This window comes from Sinohyriopsis cumingii, chromosome 18 (assembly GCF_028554795.1).
Source record: "Sinohyriopsis cumingii isolate HCF-2022 chromosome 18, ASM2855479v2, whole genome shotgun sequence".
Taxonomy (NCBI): Eukaryota; Metazoa; Mollusca; class Bivalvia; order Unionida; family Unionidae; genus Sinohyriopsis; species Sinohyriopsis cumingii.
The window spans coordinates 53233041-53250023 of record NC_142978.1 but is presented as its reverse complement, the minus strand read 5'-3'; the positions used below and the strand labels follow the sequence as shown (position 1 = coordinate 53250023).

The 16983-nt window shown below is 33.7% G+C and overlaps 2 protein-coding genes across 5 annotated transcripts in view; one reads left to right on the top strand and one right to left on the bottom strand.

The window, feature by feature from the left end:
- The window catches only part of LOC149776655 (zinc finger MYND domain-containing protein 11-like), a 77617-nt gene extending 68151 nt beyond the window's left edge, over positions 1 to 9466 (bottom strand). For 3 of the 4 annotated variants that reach the window (XR_016416086.1, XR_016416087.1, XM_089941184.1), the window contains exons 1-3: positions 9371 to 9455; positions 5820 to 6119; positions 2997 to 3140 (exon numbers count right to left, since the gene is read on the bottom strand). Coding sequence is in view for 2 of the 4 variants with exons in the window: in XM_089941184.1 (XP_089797310.1) it covers positions 2997 to 3140; positions 5820 to 6104 (429 nt within the window). In the remaining 2 variants the exon portion in view is untranslated. Of the gene's footprint in view, positions 1 to 2996; positions 3141 to 5819; positions 6120 to 9370 lie in introns of all 4 variants that reach the window. The other variant, XM_089941185.1, reaches the window with a different exon arrangement.
- Positions 9467 to 9541: 75 nt separating this feature from the next.
- The window catches only part of LOC149776654 (formimidoyltransferase-cyclodeaminase-like), a 61814-nt gene continuing 54372 nt past the window's right edge, over positions 9542 to 16983 (top strand). Inside the window, exons 1-2 of the mRNA XM_089941183.1 lie at positions 9542 to 9703; positions 15671 to 15854. Of these exons, the coding sequence (XP_089797309.1) occupies positions 9650 to 9703; positions 15671 to 15854 (238 nt within the window). The 5' untranslated portion in view covers positions 9542 to 9649. The remainder of the gene's footprint in view (positions 9704 to 15670; positions 15855 to 16983) is intronic.

Here is a 16983-nt window from a genome sequence, read left to right as displayed (position 1 = left end):
AATGGAAATTACATTAACTTATTGACTGTCATAACAGACAATTGCTTGGGAGAATTCATGGACAAGTTGCCCCTAAGCTGAACCCTAAGGCAAGTAAATATAATGATGCCATCACCCCTGTCATGTGGCAAAGTTCATCAAGTGAGGTACAAAGTATTCATCCATGATGATGATAAAGTGACAAATACAGTAGTACTTCTCTGGCATGAGAAAATTCCCCAGAATCACTCAATTGATGAATCAGCACAACAACAAAAAAATGTGTTCAAATGAAAGAGCAAAGGCAGAAGTAAAACTCATGCATCTGGCACCTATTCATCTAAACAAGGGGAGACCATCATCATCTGCCTTGCTAAGTAGACACCTTTTATAACTTTTTCTGATGAAAGAAGGCTGGGACGGCTAGATTTGTGAGGTAAGATTTGTACTCCGATGCATTATTGTTTGGTAATATATCTGCAGAAGAAATTAAATAATAATAATAATCTACAAATGGTTCTTAAACAATCTTAGAAAAGAAAATGTTCGCTAATGATCATTAATGGGAGTGATCATATTTACTCATGATCATGACTGGGAGTGATCATATTCACTCATGATCATGACTGAGAGTGATCATATTCACACATGATCATGATTGAAAGTGATCTTATTTTGATTCAGAGTCTCCACTAAGCCTGTGGTAGCTAGCTCAAATAATTAGATACAAAATTAACTCACTGATATGCATAGATCAAGCAACCAGAACAACAAAATCTTCTGTCACATTGAGGAGACCCAATTGTTAAAGAAGTTCTTTGGCCAAGATCTGATCCTCAAAAGAACTGAAGATGCCATCAAGATTAGTTCAAATCATGTTCTTGAAAGAGATCCTGTTCACATGCATTTGAATTATATACCCATTAGGGGTAAAACCTCACGATGGTACTAAAAACAAATTTTATTTTTTTGGCAAGGAATCCAGACAACTCAGTAATGTGGGAAATACAATTTGATATAGAACTCCTCCATTAGTAATACTGAAAACTACCATTTGATATAGAACTCCTCCACCTACCTTATATACTCACATACAAGTCATATAATTTGGGAAAAAATACAAGCCTAGAAGAAGGGAGATCAGCTTCTCTGCAGGCCAAAGTTTAAACCTGACAGGTTTTTTTGTCAACTTGCAGTGTATATTGTTATTGTAGATCACTGAAGACGAGATCACATGCCTAATAATGCCAAATATACACTTTATTAGTAGTGTATGTAATGAATGAATAACAGACACTACTGTGCTTGACTTCTATCTGATACATGTCCATAAACCAGAAACACTGCCATAGATGTATTAGGGCCATAAACGACTGTGTGTACATTTCACAAAGAACTGCCATAGTAGTAATCTCTCACTGAAGTGTTTAACCCTTCAAAGTTGCTAATCAGCTATCATTAAGCTCTACAGTACCTTACAAACACATTAGCTTTATTTTGGTGCTAAGAAGAAATCAAAACTAACTAAATAAAAAGATTTAGAAATTATGATTCTTAAGGAAATTATTACAGAAAAAGAATATTAAATAATTATCAAATACAATTTGATAACCAACCAAACATGGAAAAATTACAAGATAAAGTATAAACAGGATATTAGCACATCAAAAGTTATTTAAGTAATTCTTTCTAGAAATATAAGGCAATAGTGAAAATGAACAGTGGTGGAAATAAAAGAAAGCATTTTACTTATGATGCAGTGTTCAAACTTAAAAGTTACTGAGTATGCACAAGCAAGTAACAACTGTGCTGCAGCACACAAATTTTATGTATGCAAGAAGCACAGGAACAGCAGAAAAGCAAACCATATTTAAAAGAGATGCCAGGATTAGAGAAGGCGCATCGGACTGGAATTGCTCCATTCCCTGAATCGGAGAAAAAAACTCAACAGTTTTGCTAATGAATGTCAACGAAATCAGTACATTATCACAAGAACTGCAATTCATCTGCATTCTATGCAAATGGCATAAGACACAAAATACAACACAGCAAATTCATTAAAATTTGTTGCATCAGCAGGTTAGTGTTAACATTTTATGAACTTGCATGGTTTCTGCCTCAGGCAGTGAGAAAAGATTGCATAAAACCTACCAAAAAGACTTGCTATCAAAAAACAAATCCTTTCAGAAGTTTATCATCCAACATAGTAAGGAGCACTCATTTGAAGTATCTCAAACAGTATATATTTAAACATATAAATTAAATTTTTGCAGATTCATTTTCATCAGGCTTTAAGATATTTTATATTAATAATTTGGTTTGCCTAAATAAATGTATTTAAAACTTACCACATGCATCTTGTGATGTCATCTTGGACTTGTGGGTCAGCTTATATGCGGGCTATGCACTTTTTAATGTTTTTACCTATTAAGTTTTGGGGGTTAGCTTATAGACGAATGGGCGTATACACTAGTATATACAGTAACACAGTAATGGTGAAAATATGATTTTATATACAATTTATTCACCTAAGTAACATGGAAAACACCAACTGATATTGAACTCATCCACATAACTCAGTAGTGCGGAAAACAACATTATACTGGACTCGTCCCCCTAAGTCAGTGATGTGGAAAACGCCAACCAATATTAGACTCAGCTCAGTAATGTGCAAAACACCATTTGATATAGTATTTCTGTGAATCCTCTATACAAACATGCTTTCTAGTATGGGCAAAGTAGTAAGTCAAGTACAGACAGATTTAGTGCCAATCACTGTTGTCCGACTCCCATCAGGATTGAGCTTTTTTTAACTGCTAAAAGTCAACTTGGAACAGCTGGATTTGCAAAGTAAAGTTCTATTCTTAATGTATTAAGATGGGGTAAGAAGATGAAGAGGACACTTTACACAAAATCTTTAACGTTTGATGCAGGAAAAGTGGTATCTATGCCCCACCAACCCACCCCCCTTGCAAAAAATGCAGAGAAGACAAATACAGCATTTATTGTATTACTACCTTGCAAACAGTACAGGTAAAGGTTGCCTCCGTAGTATCCTCTGGGGTGCAATTCCTGTGGTAAACTCTCCAGCAATCAGAACAGCACACCACCTCGCCAGGACAGTGACAATCAAAGCAATACCAGTCATGGCCGTCATCTTCCTGAATGACAAAACTCATGCTTTTAATACCTACTGGCTCATAAAAGGATGTCTCAATAGCCCAATCAATCATTCTTTGGTTATGAATTGGCTAATACTTCTGATACAGCCTGCCATAAACACTTCAATTAATGTGATACGTACTCCAAGGATGCATAGCACATTACAGTATACATTACGTGTGAATGACCTATTGAACCTAGATCAAGGGGGCTGCCTATCTTTATATCCATCATTTACAAAATAAAGAACTTCTATAGCTAAGGTGAGTCTCGCCTGTTTTAGAATCTATCAACAGGATATGGGGTTACCTCATGGCAGCATATTAAACAACATGGTTTTCATAATCAAAATTAACAAGATTATGAAATACAATAATCAAGGTAATGACTGCTAATTCTAGGTATATTACATTTTAATATGTTACAGATCAAAAAGTAAACATACCAGCATAATTTATTTAAACTGCCATGGCCTCAAATTTTTGAACACCATATATCCATAAAAATCATGATAAAGTGTAACATACTTTGTGGTCTATGGAACTTCATATTTTTCATGTAAACAATGAAATATTAGTACATAAAAATTTAAAAGGGAAGACTTATACCAGTATTTTCAAATAGGATTGAAATTATTGCTGTATATTTTGCACAAAAAATGCAATTAAAATCATTTACAATTAAGGCATTGATTTGTGATATTTTTTAATCTTGATTTATATTTCATCTGTATTACTTTTTGGCTGTTCTTAATAAATGAATGTTATGTATAACTGTATTTTATACTTGTCCTTCTCCCCAATCATGCTGATGCTGTACCTGAGTAGTGACATTTATTTTGTAAACAACATAATATATAGCTAAAATTTCTCTATCATTGTGGATTAAATATTCAGATCATTATCAATGGAGGTAAACATGTTTATTTGGGTCTAAGCCTAGGACATCAGAATTCCACTTGGAAATTCCTAAACTTGTTGACAAATCTAATGTTTTATAATGAAGACTGACCCACATCCTGGCTCTATTATTGTGTCTTAGCTTTTTATATAATGTTGTTTACTTCAAAAATTACTTATTCTTGCCTTAACATCTTCAAGCAGAATCAATCTTTTTGTTGTATTCAGTTTATCACTTGTGATTAATGGTGAATTCAGACAAAGACATTTTTGGATTATATTATTGTGACACATCAAAAGATTTAGCATATCACCATAATCCAGGCCACTGGCACATTAGCATATCTGACACTATAGGCAGATCAACACAATCAATATTGGAATTCATTTGGAATAAAACTGGAATTCAATCTGAACTTCATACATTTGGACTTGGGATTGAACTTTAAAGACTATTTGGGATTCTTGTGATAGAACTTTAAGTTCTTTGTGGGATTTCATTTTCTTCTGTGGTTTAAAAGATACACCTCAAATAAAGTTACAACAGATTCTGGTTCTGATGCATATAATTTAAATTTTTCCCATTTCTAATGCATAGAAAATCCAACCAGTGCATTTTTATGATGCACTTTGAGTCTGGCTATAGCAACAGTCTTAATTACCCTTGATTCACCACTGGCATAATTTCCTACTAAGTTTATGCTGTCCATAAAAACTGACTGAATGTGCCTGTGACTGACATTTACCTGACTATTGTTTAAACCTTACAGGCCCCTATGCAAAATCAATATGAATTGGGCAGAGCCAAAAGGTCACTGACATCAGACTTTGGTGGGCATAACTGAATCAAGGTTAGATTGTTTGTAGGCTATCTTTATTTATGATACAGAAATAGGGAATTAATTATGACCTGATTGGATTAAGTTTTGAAACAAATAACAGTGTGTGTTTGATTGCTCATCAACATACATGTGATCCTACCTGCAGTGGTACAAAAATACCATTGTAAAGACTGTCTATTGCACATACTATTTTGTAGTTGCAATTTATTGCTTTACAAAATAACAAGTTATTTATTTTAAGTAAAAAAGAATCCGTATATTTGTGCTTATTCTCCCCATATTACAATAACCAGTGGGAACCAGTCTGTTAGAGACTGGAAATTTAATACCATTGCAATGATTTGTGGTGATCAGGATAAGAATGCTAATGGGTGTGCAACAAGCTATTAATTGGTTAGTACCTCTCTGTTGTGATTTGGAGAGTTAAAGGCCAACTGCAATATGTTTTATGAGGTGTTATAAGTAATAAGGGGATCAAAGGTGGTTCATGATGGCTTTCAAGTCTTTTAATAAAAATTGACAGACCTTTGATTTTTGTTGTTGGTATTGTTGAAATATTTCTGCATTGTTCACGATGTTTATAGAGGAATATTTAAAAGAGACTGACGTAGTTTTAGTATGTGCCAAAATACTGAAAATAATCTCTTACTGAATACTAAAAAAAAAGAAGAAAAAGACAAACCTGGCAAAGAAATTTTAAATTTGGGAACATATCTCAAAATCTGAAACTCTGTCCTTATTTCAAGTCTCGTTATTAATGTTTTATGAATAATTAGACACTACCATAAATTTGCATAGGTACATACATGTGAACATTGAATGCACACAGAGGGTGTATTATTTGCTTCAGAACTTATAAGTTAAAAGCATAAATATAACTATCTTCATCTTGATTCCACTGTATGCTATACATAGCACAATCGTATTAAACACTCACGAATTCTATCTCCTCTGGCTCTGGAACCCTGAAACCTTCATATTCCACTCCAGTCTTTGATCCCTTAAAACCTATGCCAGTATATGAAAGGATCAGGGAATCTTTCACTGCATGTTGAAGCTGCCGCTCTGTGTCAGCCTTCCCAATTCCATGTTCTCTGTGCATGTACTTTATAAGTCTTTCCAAATTGGAGATTTGCTTCTGTTGCCTGATGTATGATATTGCTGTTTGCAGTTGCTGGACACGTTGAACATTTGCCTGACGACGTTTTGTTGCCTGCACCATGATTTCTAATAATTACTGAAAGAGAAATGAACTAGATACACTCTACTTAAAAGCGTCAACAGTAATTAAATCTACATCATTTATATGGTAGAATAAAAGCTCAATGCAGTTTTCCATAGCCAGGATCTAAGTCTGACAATTATCTAAAGAATTTTAATTTAAGCTAAGGATTCTATTGTTTTGGTATTTTAATTAAAATAACATTATTCTAAAGTTTGGTATTATTCTATACTTAGATATTTTAATTAAAATTATTTTATAATTTTGCTATTTTAATTTAAGACATTTATGTATAGTTGAAATAACATTATTCTGTAGTTTGTGTATTTTATTTTAATAACATTATTCTACAGATTGGGTATTTTAATTTAAAAAAACATTTCTCTATAGTTTTGGTATTTTATTTTGCATGGCTACAATTACTTTTCATGTAAACAAATGTCTGTTCCTTGAAATCTCAGTGACATAACTTTCAGTAACAAAATGCATAAGCTATTTCTTTGTTCCTCTAATTGGTGTTTTCATTTTCCCCTCCTGATAATTTGCAATGAACAATGAGGTATGATGACACGTACACATTTTCTCTCATGTGCAGGTTACTGGTTTTTTTTAAAAAGTAAGTTTGCAAATCTTTTAAACTGCCATTTATGGTAAATTTTCATGAAGTAAAAAAAAATCCTGTTTATGAGTGTCTGATTAAGCATTTTTATTTACCTGCAATTCTGTAATCTAGTTACTCCTATTTCATTACAATGGATATTTTACTTTTTTAAATCTACAGAGCCAAAATACACTGCATATGATAATTTTCATACAAAATGTGTTTATAATGTATTTACAATTCTCCAGTTGAAAATAAAATATTGCTTAAAACCAATCTTGAATAGAGAGAAACAGGCCATGATTCAAATATGAAAATGAAAATAAACACAAACACACACAATCTATCTTTCTTTCTTTCATTTCTTGTTTTGCTCACATTTATCCCTGCATATGAATATGATAACTTGTAAATAAATATAAAATGAGTTTATAATGTACTTATAATTCTCCACTTGAAAATAAAATATTGCTTAAAACCAATGTTGAAAGTCTTTAGAAATAGAAGCCACAATTCAAATAAGAGAATGAAAAACACACACAATATATATATATGCAATGTAAAATCAAGTCAGTTCACAGATGAAATAATATCATGAATGATACATGACAAAACTTGTATGAAGAATATCAATGCCATTTTACTCGTTTCTACAGTGAAAGTCGGCAATAGTGGTCCTAAATTAAAAGCCTACTTGATCTGTTTAAGGATACATATGCACCGTCATCAAACTTTCAATGGGTTGTTTTCACAGACATCACAATTGTGTATGCAAATACCCACAATGCAACAAGTGGGTATCTTGCGCTGTCTTTTTGAGTCCCTAACAAACCTTTATCAACACGAGTCACCCCATTATATTCAAGATAATAATTTGATTTAATTGTCTATTAGGATATTTACTTAATCAAAATGATACATGGATTATACTTCAAATTATGTGCCCTTATAGAACGAAAATAAAAATAAAACTTAGTTACCTCGCTTATATCGAAAGACAGAAGAGTGAAGTTAAACCATATTCAAGCATATTGCTATCAAATATAAATGCAGTAATTTTTTATACAAACAGACAATATGGTCTTTTATAACAAATATTTTGTGTTTTGACCTTAGCTTGTCACCTTGAAAGAGTACTTCCGGACAATGATCTTCGGGATAAAATAACAGTTACAGAAATAAAATTTCACAGCATATGTATTATGCAAAACTTTTATATACAAATGCTTTTCGCAAACACATGCATGTGCTAAAGACAGCAGACAAACCAGTTTTAATAAGTAGGGTCAAATATTGTATTTGTGGTGGATTATAGACATAGGATGACACTGAACATAAGCAATAACCGTTCAAAGAAATATAGTCTTCAGTGTATTAAAACAAAACATTTTGCCTAATGGAGCATGACTTTGTACCAAATGTCAAAACCAATTATTCTTGAAATACTTTTAAAAAATATGAAAATATATATTAACAATTGGCTTTTTAACTTGAAATATACTAAAATGATTGATTTCAGCCTATGTCAATCGAAGATCATTACATGCTTCTACTTGTTTGTGTTTCAATTTGTTTATGTGTCTGTTTACTGATGGATCTATTTGTTTATGAAAGAATAACAAAGATGGTTGAAATTTCAATGTTTTAACTTGAAGAAAAAACGAGAAAAGTCACGCATTTGATCTTGTGCAGTTGATATGCACAACAGAATGTGATGTTATATTATATCCTTGCACACAAAATAAGACATGCCATCATCTATATGTGGGATGAAAAATGTTGTTAGGTGCTGGTTTGTATGGCTTATAGAGAATCAAAATGGCAGATATGGAAGTACAAACGTCTTGTGATGTCACGTGAAAACAACAGATATGGTGAAATAGCACTAGGTATGCATCCATTGATACATATAGAAACATTTTAGTACCCCATCGCTGAAGCATGTATAATAACATTAGTACTATACAATGTACTAATTTGAATAATGTGGTTGGAATTATGGACTGAAAAGTCCATTGAGAGCAGAGCATTCCATTTAAATACTATGTCATGCAGACAATCGTGGCAATGTTGACAGGTAATTTAGGAAACAGTTTATCATTTCTCAGTAATGAAAGGCTGTATATTTGCGCTAGCGTTGGTATAAATTCTGGTTCAGCTACATTTAATCATACTTGCCCGATGGATACTAATTTGAGCACATTCAAATGTATGTCCTTCTGAACTGATTGTATGGGGCTTTTTTAATTTAAAGTACATTTTAACTGATACAACAATACTGTGTCTTTTGATGACAATTACTTTACAAAAAAGTTATCAGATTATTTAGAATAAATGTGACCATCCAATACCATGTCACTATGACATGCATGTGTATACCTCTATTAACCCACATAACAATTGTGACCAGTCCTACGAAACCATGACAGGTCATTCAAATTCATAACATTCACACACAAAAGTCGGGGCAACGGCTTCTGCGTATCTTGTCGAATTACTGATTAAGGAAGTTCAAAATGAGGGATGTTGTTGGGTTGAATTCAAGTGAGCCAAGTTCTACATGCGAAAGTAGGTCATATGAGAACTGCTCTGTGAAAACAGTAATTAGCGCACCAACGAATTTAAAATGAACTTAACTAAGTGTTCATAACGCCAGAAAATTTACCCATTTACATTCGAACTTTCACGGGTTGTCCAAAAATTTATATCGCACTTTGCAATATGACAACTTGCGAAGATGGTGTCCCGTGTTAAACGTTTTAAACAAATAATGCAACGTCATCAAAATCGTCAAGGTAGAATTGCAAAGCTTGATGACGTAATTCACACAGGTTGGGACTTGAGCCGTTGATAAACCTGTGAACAAAAACACCTGACCCCTGCCTGCCTAGGACTGATTCGAGGACATTGTCTGAGTATCCGATTGAGATTAACCTTGTAAATCATGCCTAGAATAGTTGAATGTGTCCCTAACTTCTCGGAGGGACGAAGCAAAGAGGTAAAGAGGAGTCAAAGATCAATGCGCATCATTTACTTTTGTGCTGTTTCAGTTTAACGTTACTGTACTGAGCAACAATACTATTGTATTTTCTGCATGCATTGATGGTTATTGAGAGGGGTTAGGGGTTAGGTTAGTCAGGAAGAATCGTATATATATATATATATATATATATATATATATATATATATATATATATATATATATAATGATCAATGTTATTTGCACGGCCGACGTGCACTCTAATTGGGAAAGATTATTTCGCACGGCCGCCGTGTGCTTAATTTGGAAAGAATGTCATGTATATAATTTACCTAAGCTATTTGTATGGCTGTCATGTACCTGATCTGCTGATCTGCAAAATACGCTCATTTTTGCAACTGATTACCTTTAATTCCTTATTTACATGCCATTTTTATTTAAGCTTGTACAGTAGGTTGACCTCAAATGAACTGGTAAGCTAAAGTGCATTAAAAGTTTGAGTTAGGTCAGCTGGTTATGATTTGTGTTCTACAGTGGTTTGTGTACCAGTAAATCTGACTAACATAATGCTTTCTTAATTCAAGGTGACAAAAGCATATAATAACAAAAAAAATGACAAGAATATAATGGGATTCATTCCTGGAATGTTTGTACATGTATCACAATTCAGCATATTTGCACTTGATTACAGTGATTGGTACATTGGAATATGGATTCTTTGCATCAGTATTCTTACTTTTTCATTTGTATCATACTGCAGCTGTCATCAACATGATTAGGTATTGGTTATGATAAGTGATTTAGTTTTCAATCAATGGATCCGCCAAAGTGTTGGGTATTCCAAGGTCACATGATAGGATGCTGTATGAAGAGAACATCCTAAAACCCAATCTGAATCAAAAGGCATCCCAGGTATCTGGCTGTCAAGATCTTTTTTTTACACTTGTTTCATCAATGTAGAGCTAAGTTTATCTACTACTCATGGCAAGTAAATCCATATCACGTTTCATGTCGAACTAAGTGCATTAACTATTCCTGTCAAGCATATCCGTAACTTTTTTCATCTCACACTAAGTGTGACAACTCCTTCTGGGAAGAGAATCCCTTTCTTGTTTTCATTTTGAGCTAAATGTGTCAAATTGTTCTTCGCAAGAAAATCCATATCTTTTTTCATGTTAAGTTGAGTGTATCAGCTATTCCTTGCAAGAGAATCCATGTTTTTTTTCATGTATGTTGAGCTAAGTATGTGAGTTGTTCTTTGCAAGTGAATCTATATCTTTATTTTGGTCAAATTAAGCATATTAACTACATCTGGCAAGTAAAGATGATCTAGTCTATGCAGAAACTTGACACAATAAAGAGTTAATAAGGGTCTGCAAATTTTTTACTGAGCAAATATATTTGATATGTTTAGCAGTCATTGTTCTTTCTGTCTACAGTTTCATTCTACACCACCTATCCCAAAAAGGTGAATCTGTTTTTAGCGAAATCTACTGCTCTTTTATCATATGACCATGATCATAATTAAAAACATTAATTGATTAAAAACATGATGGCGAACATCATCACTAGAAGGTATGTCATGCACCTAACTGGTGGCACTCTAGTCAAGGTCAAGATTACAACTCATTAAGTGTTCTATTGGTTTTTCCATTCTGCTCTTAGACTATAATTTAAATTTATGTGAGATTATGAGATGAAATTTAGTTTCTTGTAGTTCATTAACAGATGTGCATGTTGAGTACCACTTTAACTAAGGTCCTGTCTTCAGGATCAAGGTCATTACTCAGTTATTTTAGCTTCCATCAACCTTTTTTTGTCCACAACTTAAAATCCATTTGAGATTATAAAGATAAAATCTGGTGCACTTGTACATTATCACAATAAAATGTGTTGCATACGATCAGGAGCAGTGTCTTTAAGGCAAGGTCAGAACTCAATTTTTTGTTGTTGCCACTCTTTCCCTCCTCTACAAACTTTAAATTTGTTTGAGATGAAGAGATTATACCTGGTTTACTTGTACATCATTCTTACAAGGTGTGTTGCATACCACATTGTAGGTACTATCTTGAAAGATGAAGATCAAGATTCAATATTTTAAGTTTTCCAGCACCTGCTGCTTCTTATCTTCAAGATCATTTAAAATAGAATTATTCATCATCACTAGAAGGTGTATTGTTGTCTAGAATGGGGTCCCTCTCTTTAAGGTCAAGGTTACAGCTGAATATTTGAAGGTTTCCATCATACTTTCCTTCTATTTTATAATTGTAATGGCTTCTGAGATTAAGGGGATGATGATTCATAGTGGGAAGCCTTCTGAGATTAAGGGACGATAACTTGCAGTGGCTAGTCTTTTGGGATTAAGATGATGACACAATGGCAAGCCTTTTGGGATTAAGATGATGACACAATGGCAAGCCTTTTGAGATTAAGAGATGATGACACAGTGGCAAGCTTTATGAGATTAAGATGATGACACAATGACAAGCCTTTTGAGATTAAGAGATGATGACACACAGTGGCAAGCTTTATGAGATTAAGATGATGACACAATGGCAAGCCTTTTGAGATTAAGAGATGATGACACACAGTGACAAGCTTTATGAGATTAAGATGATGACACAGTGGCAAGTCTTTTGAGATTAAGAGATGATGACACAGTGGCAAGCTTTATGAGATTAAGATGATGACACAATGGCAAGCCTTTTGAGGTTAAGAGATGATGACACAGTGGCAAGCTTTATGAGATTAAGATGATGACACAGTGGCAAGTCTTTTGAGATTAAGAGATGATGACACACAGTGGCATGCTTTATGAGATTAAGAGATGATGAATCACAACGGCAAGCCTTCTGAAATTAAGAGATGATGGCTCACAGTGGCAAGCAGGATACAAAACATTTGCGAATTTCTCAAATTTTCTTCTTTAATATGGAAAATGATTACCTTATATAATACACACATGCAACATTTGCCAGTTATGTGTAATACATTTACTGCAAATATATACAGGGAATCAGAATAAAATGAAAGACAGTTCCAAAAGTAATAATGATATATAATCATACTTATGTGTATATTGTCAGATTTTTTTGTAGTATTGTAGATATATGTTGTTTGTTTACATTTTCCATACATGTAATTGAACCTGGAGTTGTTAATGCGAATGGCCAGACTACCAGCAATGGTCCTAATTGCAAGGTGTTTTGAGCCACTGTATACAGTATGCAACCCACAGTGACCCCACGTGTTAAATGTTTTCTAAATGTTTTCATGCAGTATGGGGATACAATACACAATATGATGATTGCGATTTAAGTACCATTTTTATTGTTGCATAAAACATGATCTGCATGTGCAGAAAATAATACAGTAAAACCTGTCTTCAGAGACCACCTGTCCTGAGAGACCAGCTTCTCCATGACAGATTTATTGATTATATAGTGTTATGACCTGTTATGAGAGACCACCTGTCATGAGACCAATATATTTTGGCAGAAAGATTGGTCTTTCAAGACAGGTTCCACTGTAGTCAAAATAATTTCTTTCATATATTCTGAGGTGTTGATTTTTTTTTTCTCAAGCCAGTTTGATTATCCCCACTCACCTCTAACCTGACAACCACCATCTTACTTTTTAAACCACACATTTCTTTTATGCAGTTAATACCCTTGTACAGTAACTAATAAAATTGATCCATCCCTAGGCCAGGTCCAGAAGAAAGGTTGTATAGTACTTTTCATTGTGTTTGAAAAATTATCCTTTCTGTTTATGTGTCAATACACCTGTAGCTTTTTGTTACTTTTCACCTACCTGTATCTAGTAAATAGAGAATAGGAAAAGTATGTCAGTTGACCTTCACAGACAATAATATGTGTATTGGTTTCTTTCAGAAAACTAAAGTGTGAATAACAAAGAATGCTTTGGTTTCTAATTATGTTAAAATTTTCACTAAGAATATCTTTGGAACGGTATTTACAAAGGAATTTAACAACAAATGTTTAACTTGAAACCAGCCAGTATAAGGTCAAGAAAAGATTCTCGTTTGTTGTTATGCATAAATTAGTGATTAATTTTGATGTAAATTTACAATGTTCTGTTAAGATGTTGTTGTTGATGATGTTGTTGTAGGGCTTAACGCCATTTTTCAGCACAAGATAGGCTATACATGGCGGCCAGTATTAATGGTGGAGGAAGAACCTGGAAAACCCCCGGAAAGAACCACTGACCCACGAGAAGCTACTGGCAACCTTTCTCACATAACTTCTGTTAAGAAGACACACTTTTGGGTGCACATATCTTTTCATTAAAGATAAAAAAAATTCTTTTGGAAAGTATCAAAAACATAATACAATATAGAATATCACCTTGCTGTACCCTTTCATTCATTCTCCACACTATTATGTTTCACAACTCCAGTCACCTGAGACATAGCTCTTACCCAGGTGTACAGTAATATATATGTGCATGTATTGATGAACTGCTATGATTTCAAGCACACTGTATAAGGCCTGCTCTATGAAACATTTGGGTCAATACTAGTCATAGTAGACTAGACTAGACTGTCACACATCTGGTTCAATGCTAGTTTTAGTTAGCCCAGGTAAATATGATAAACTAGACTAGACTGACATATCTGGGTCAGTGCTGATCTTAGCTAGCCCAGGTAAATATGATAAACCAGACTATACTACATCAAATCTGGGTCAATATGAGGTGTATCTATCTTAGGTAAATATGATAAACCATACTTGACTTCAGTATGTTTGGATTGATGCTGATGATATTAAGCTATATATATATATATATATATATATATATATATATATATATATATATATATATATATATACTTTATTTTTGAAAGGGTGAATTGATTAGTTACAAGCTAAACTACCTTGAGCCCCTTTATTATGTACACATAAGATAAAACTAATAATAATATGTTCACACACACACATATATATATGAATGATAAACCAGCTTAGACTGACAGGTCTATATATATATAAATAGTATAAACAGACTGTGACACAGGGTTGATGTGGTAATTGTTAACCTAGATAATTCTGGTGATCCATACTGCACTGTGTATTAGGACATATTAAAGGTGTATAATGATGGGTGGCTGAAAAGATTAAAGAGCCATGGCCTCCAGGTTAGATATTTTTCATATTCTGTAGCTTTGTTAAATTGTAAACAGTTGCTATTATGAACCTGGCTGTTTCAAATTTCTTGATAAAATAAACACCCACATTGGAGTCCAGAGATCACTTGTGTTTAAAGAGAATATTTTGTTATATTTAATGTCATGTTATAATTAATGATCCATATGGACCCAGAATTATTACTTAATGAGGGATTTTGTTAATGTAATTTTCTGATAGTGGACCCCTGTGCAATTCAAATTACTGAGGGATTTCTTTATGCTTAACCTCTGTACAATGTAGGTTATTGAGGGAATTCTTTAATGTACTTTTGTGATGGTTGATGTTTTGTACAGTGCAGATCATTGAGGGACGTCTTTAATGGCTAACCTCAGTACCATGTAAATTATTGAGGGACTTCTTTAGTGTACTTTTAAATGTTAGACCTCTGCATGATGCCTATCACTGAGTGACTTTTTTACTGTTTAACCTCTATACAATGCAGATTTTTGAGTTACTTCTTTAATGCGTAACCTATGTACAGTGCAGATCATTGAGGGGCTTCTTTAATATACTTTTTAATGTTAGACCTCAGTATAATGAAGATGATCGAGGGATTTCTTTAATGATTTAATGCTTAAACTCTGTACAATGCAGAGTTTTGAGGGACTTCTTTAATGCTTAACTTCTATACACAATGCAGATTTTTGAGGGACTTCTTTAATGCTTAACCTCTATGCAATGCAGATTTTTGAGGGACTTCTTTAATACTTAACCTCTATGCAATGCGGAATTTTGAGGGACTTCTTTAATGCTTAAAAACCTCTATACAATGCAGATCATTGAGGCAATAGCTAATGCCATTGCCGGCACTGATGGATGTAACCTGCTGGATGTTGACCCAGGAGCATCGACTAATCGAACAGTGTACACATTTGTCGGCTCTCCTGAAGCAGTTGTTGAGGGGGCACTCAATGCAGCCAGGGTAGCATATCAGGTCATAGATATGAGGAGACATCATGGTGAGTAGTTACAATTGTGGCACATGTAGTCCATCCTCAGGCTGGCAGTTGCTAAACTTGTTTGTAAATAGATGAAATAATTGCCGTTAACATGCTTACAGTTTTTGTAGGAAAAAAGAAAAGAATATATAGGCATACTGTCTTGCAAACAGACTTGGATAAGGAGGAATGTTGACATGACACATATCACTGTATTACTGTGTTAGGTAAGGAGGAGGAATGTTGGCATGACATGTATCACTGTATTACTGTGTTAGGTAAGGAGGAGGAATGTTAACATGACATGTATTACTGTGTTAGGTAAGGAGGAGGAATGTTGACATGACATGTATTACTGTGTTAGGTAAGGAGGAGGAATGTTGACATGACATGTATCACTGTATTACTGTGTCAGGTAAGGAGGAGGAATGTTGACATGACATGTATCACTGTATTACTGTGTCAGGTAAGGAGGAGGAATGTTGACATGACATGTATCACTATTACTGCGTTAGGTAAGGAGGAGGAATGTTGACGTGACATTGTATCCTGTATTACTGTTTGGTTAATACACCCAGATTATATTTGTTTTGTATTTTTCTAGCATATAGAATAATAATGACATCACAAATGATGTCATGACATCATCTAAGGTAATGGCATAACTTAGTCATCCCAATGTATCTCACAATCATTTCTCTGATTTCCGGTTTCATAAAGTAAATTGTTTCCTGTTTTTATCATTGGTGAATGGTATCCTATTGTTTGTGCTCAATTCAAGATAAATTACATGACATTCTTCATATGAATTATATGAAACTTGAGTAATTGGTTCCATCTTTGACTCAGTAACTTGTAAAAGGTGAAATTATTTGACTTTTTCATAAATTTTATTTGATTTAGCATTTAAGTAAGATGGTTTTGGGGACATCTCCATCAATTTGTGTCTTGATGCGTAAAATTGTACCATATCATTTATTTCATGGGTACTAAAATGTGTGGTTCTGCCTGTGAATGTTTGCATGTTTTTGTATGTTTAATAAGAGACACATGATAGCAGTATTCCTAGATATCACCAGCCATATACCTAGATATCACCAGCCATATACCTAGATATCACCAGCCATATTCCTAGACGTCAATAGTAGAT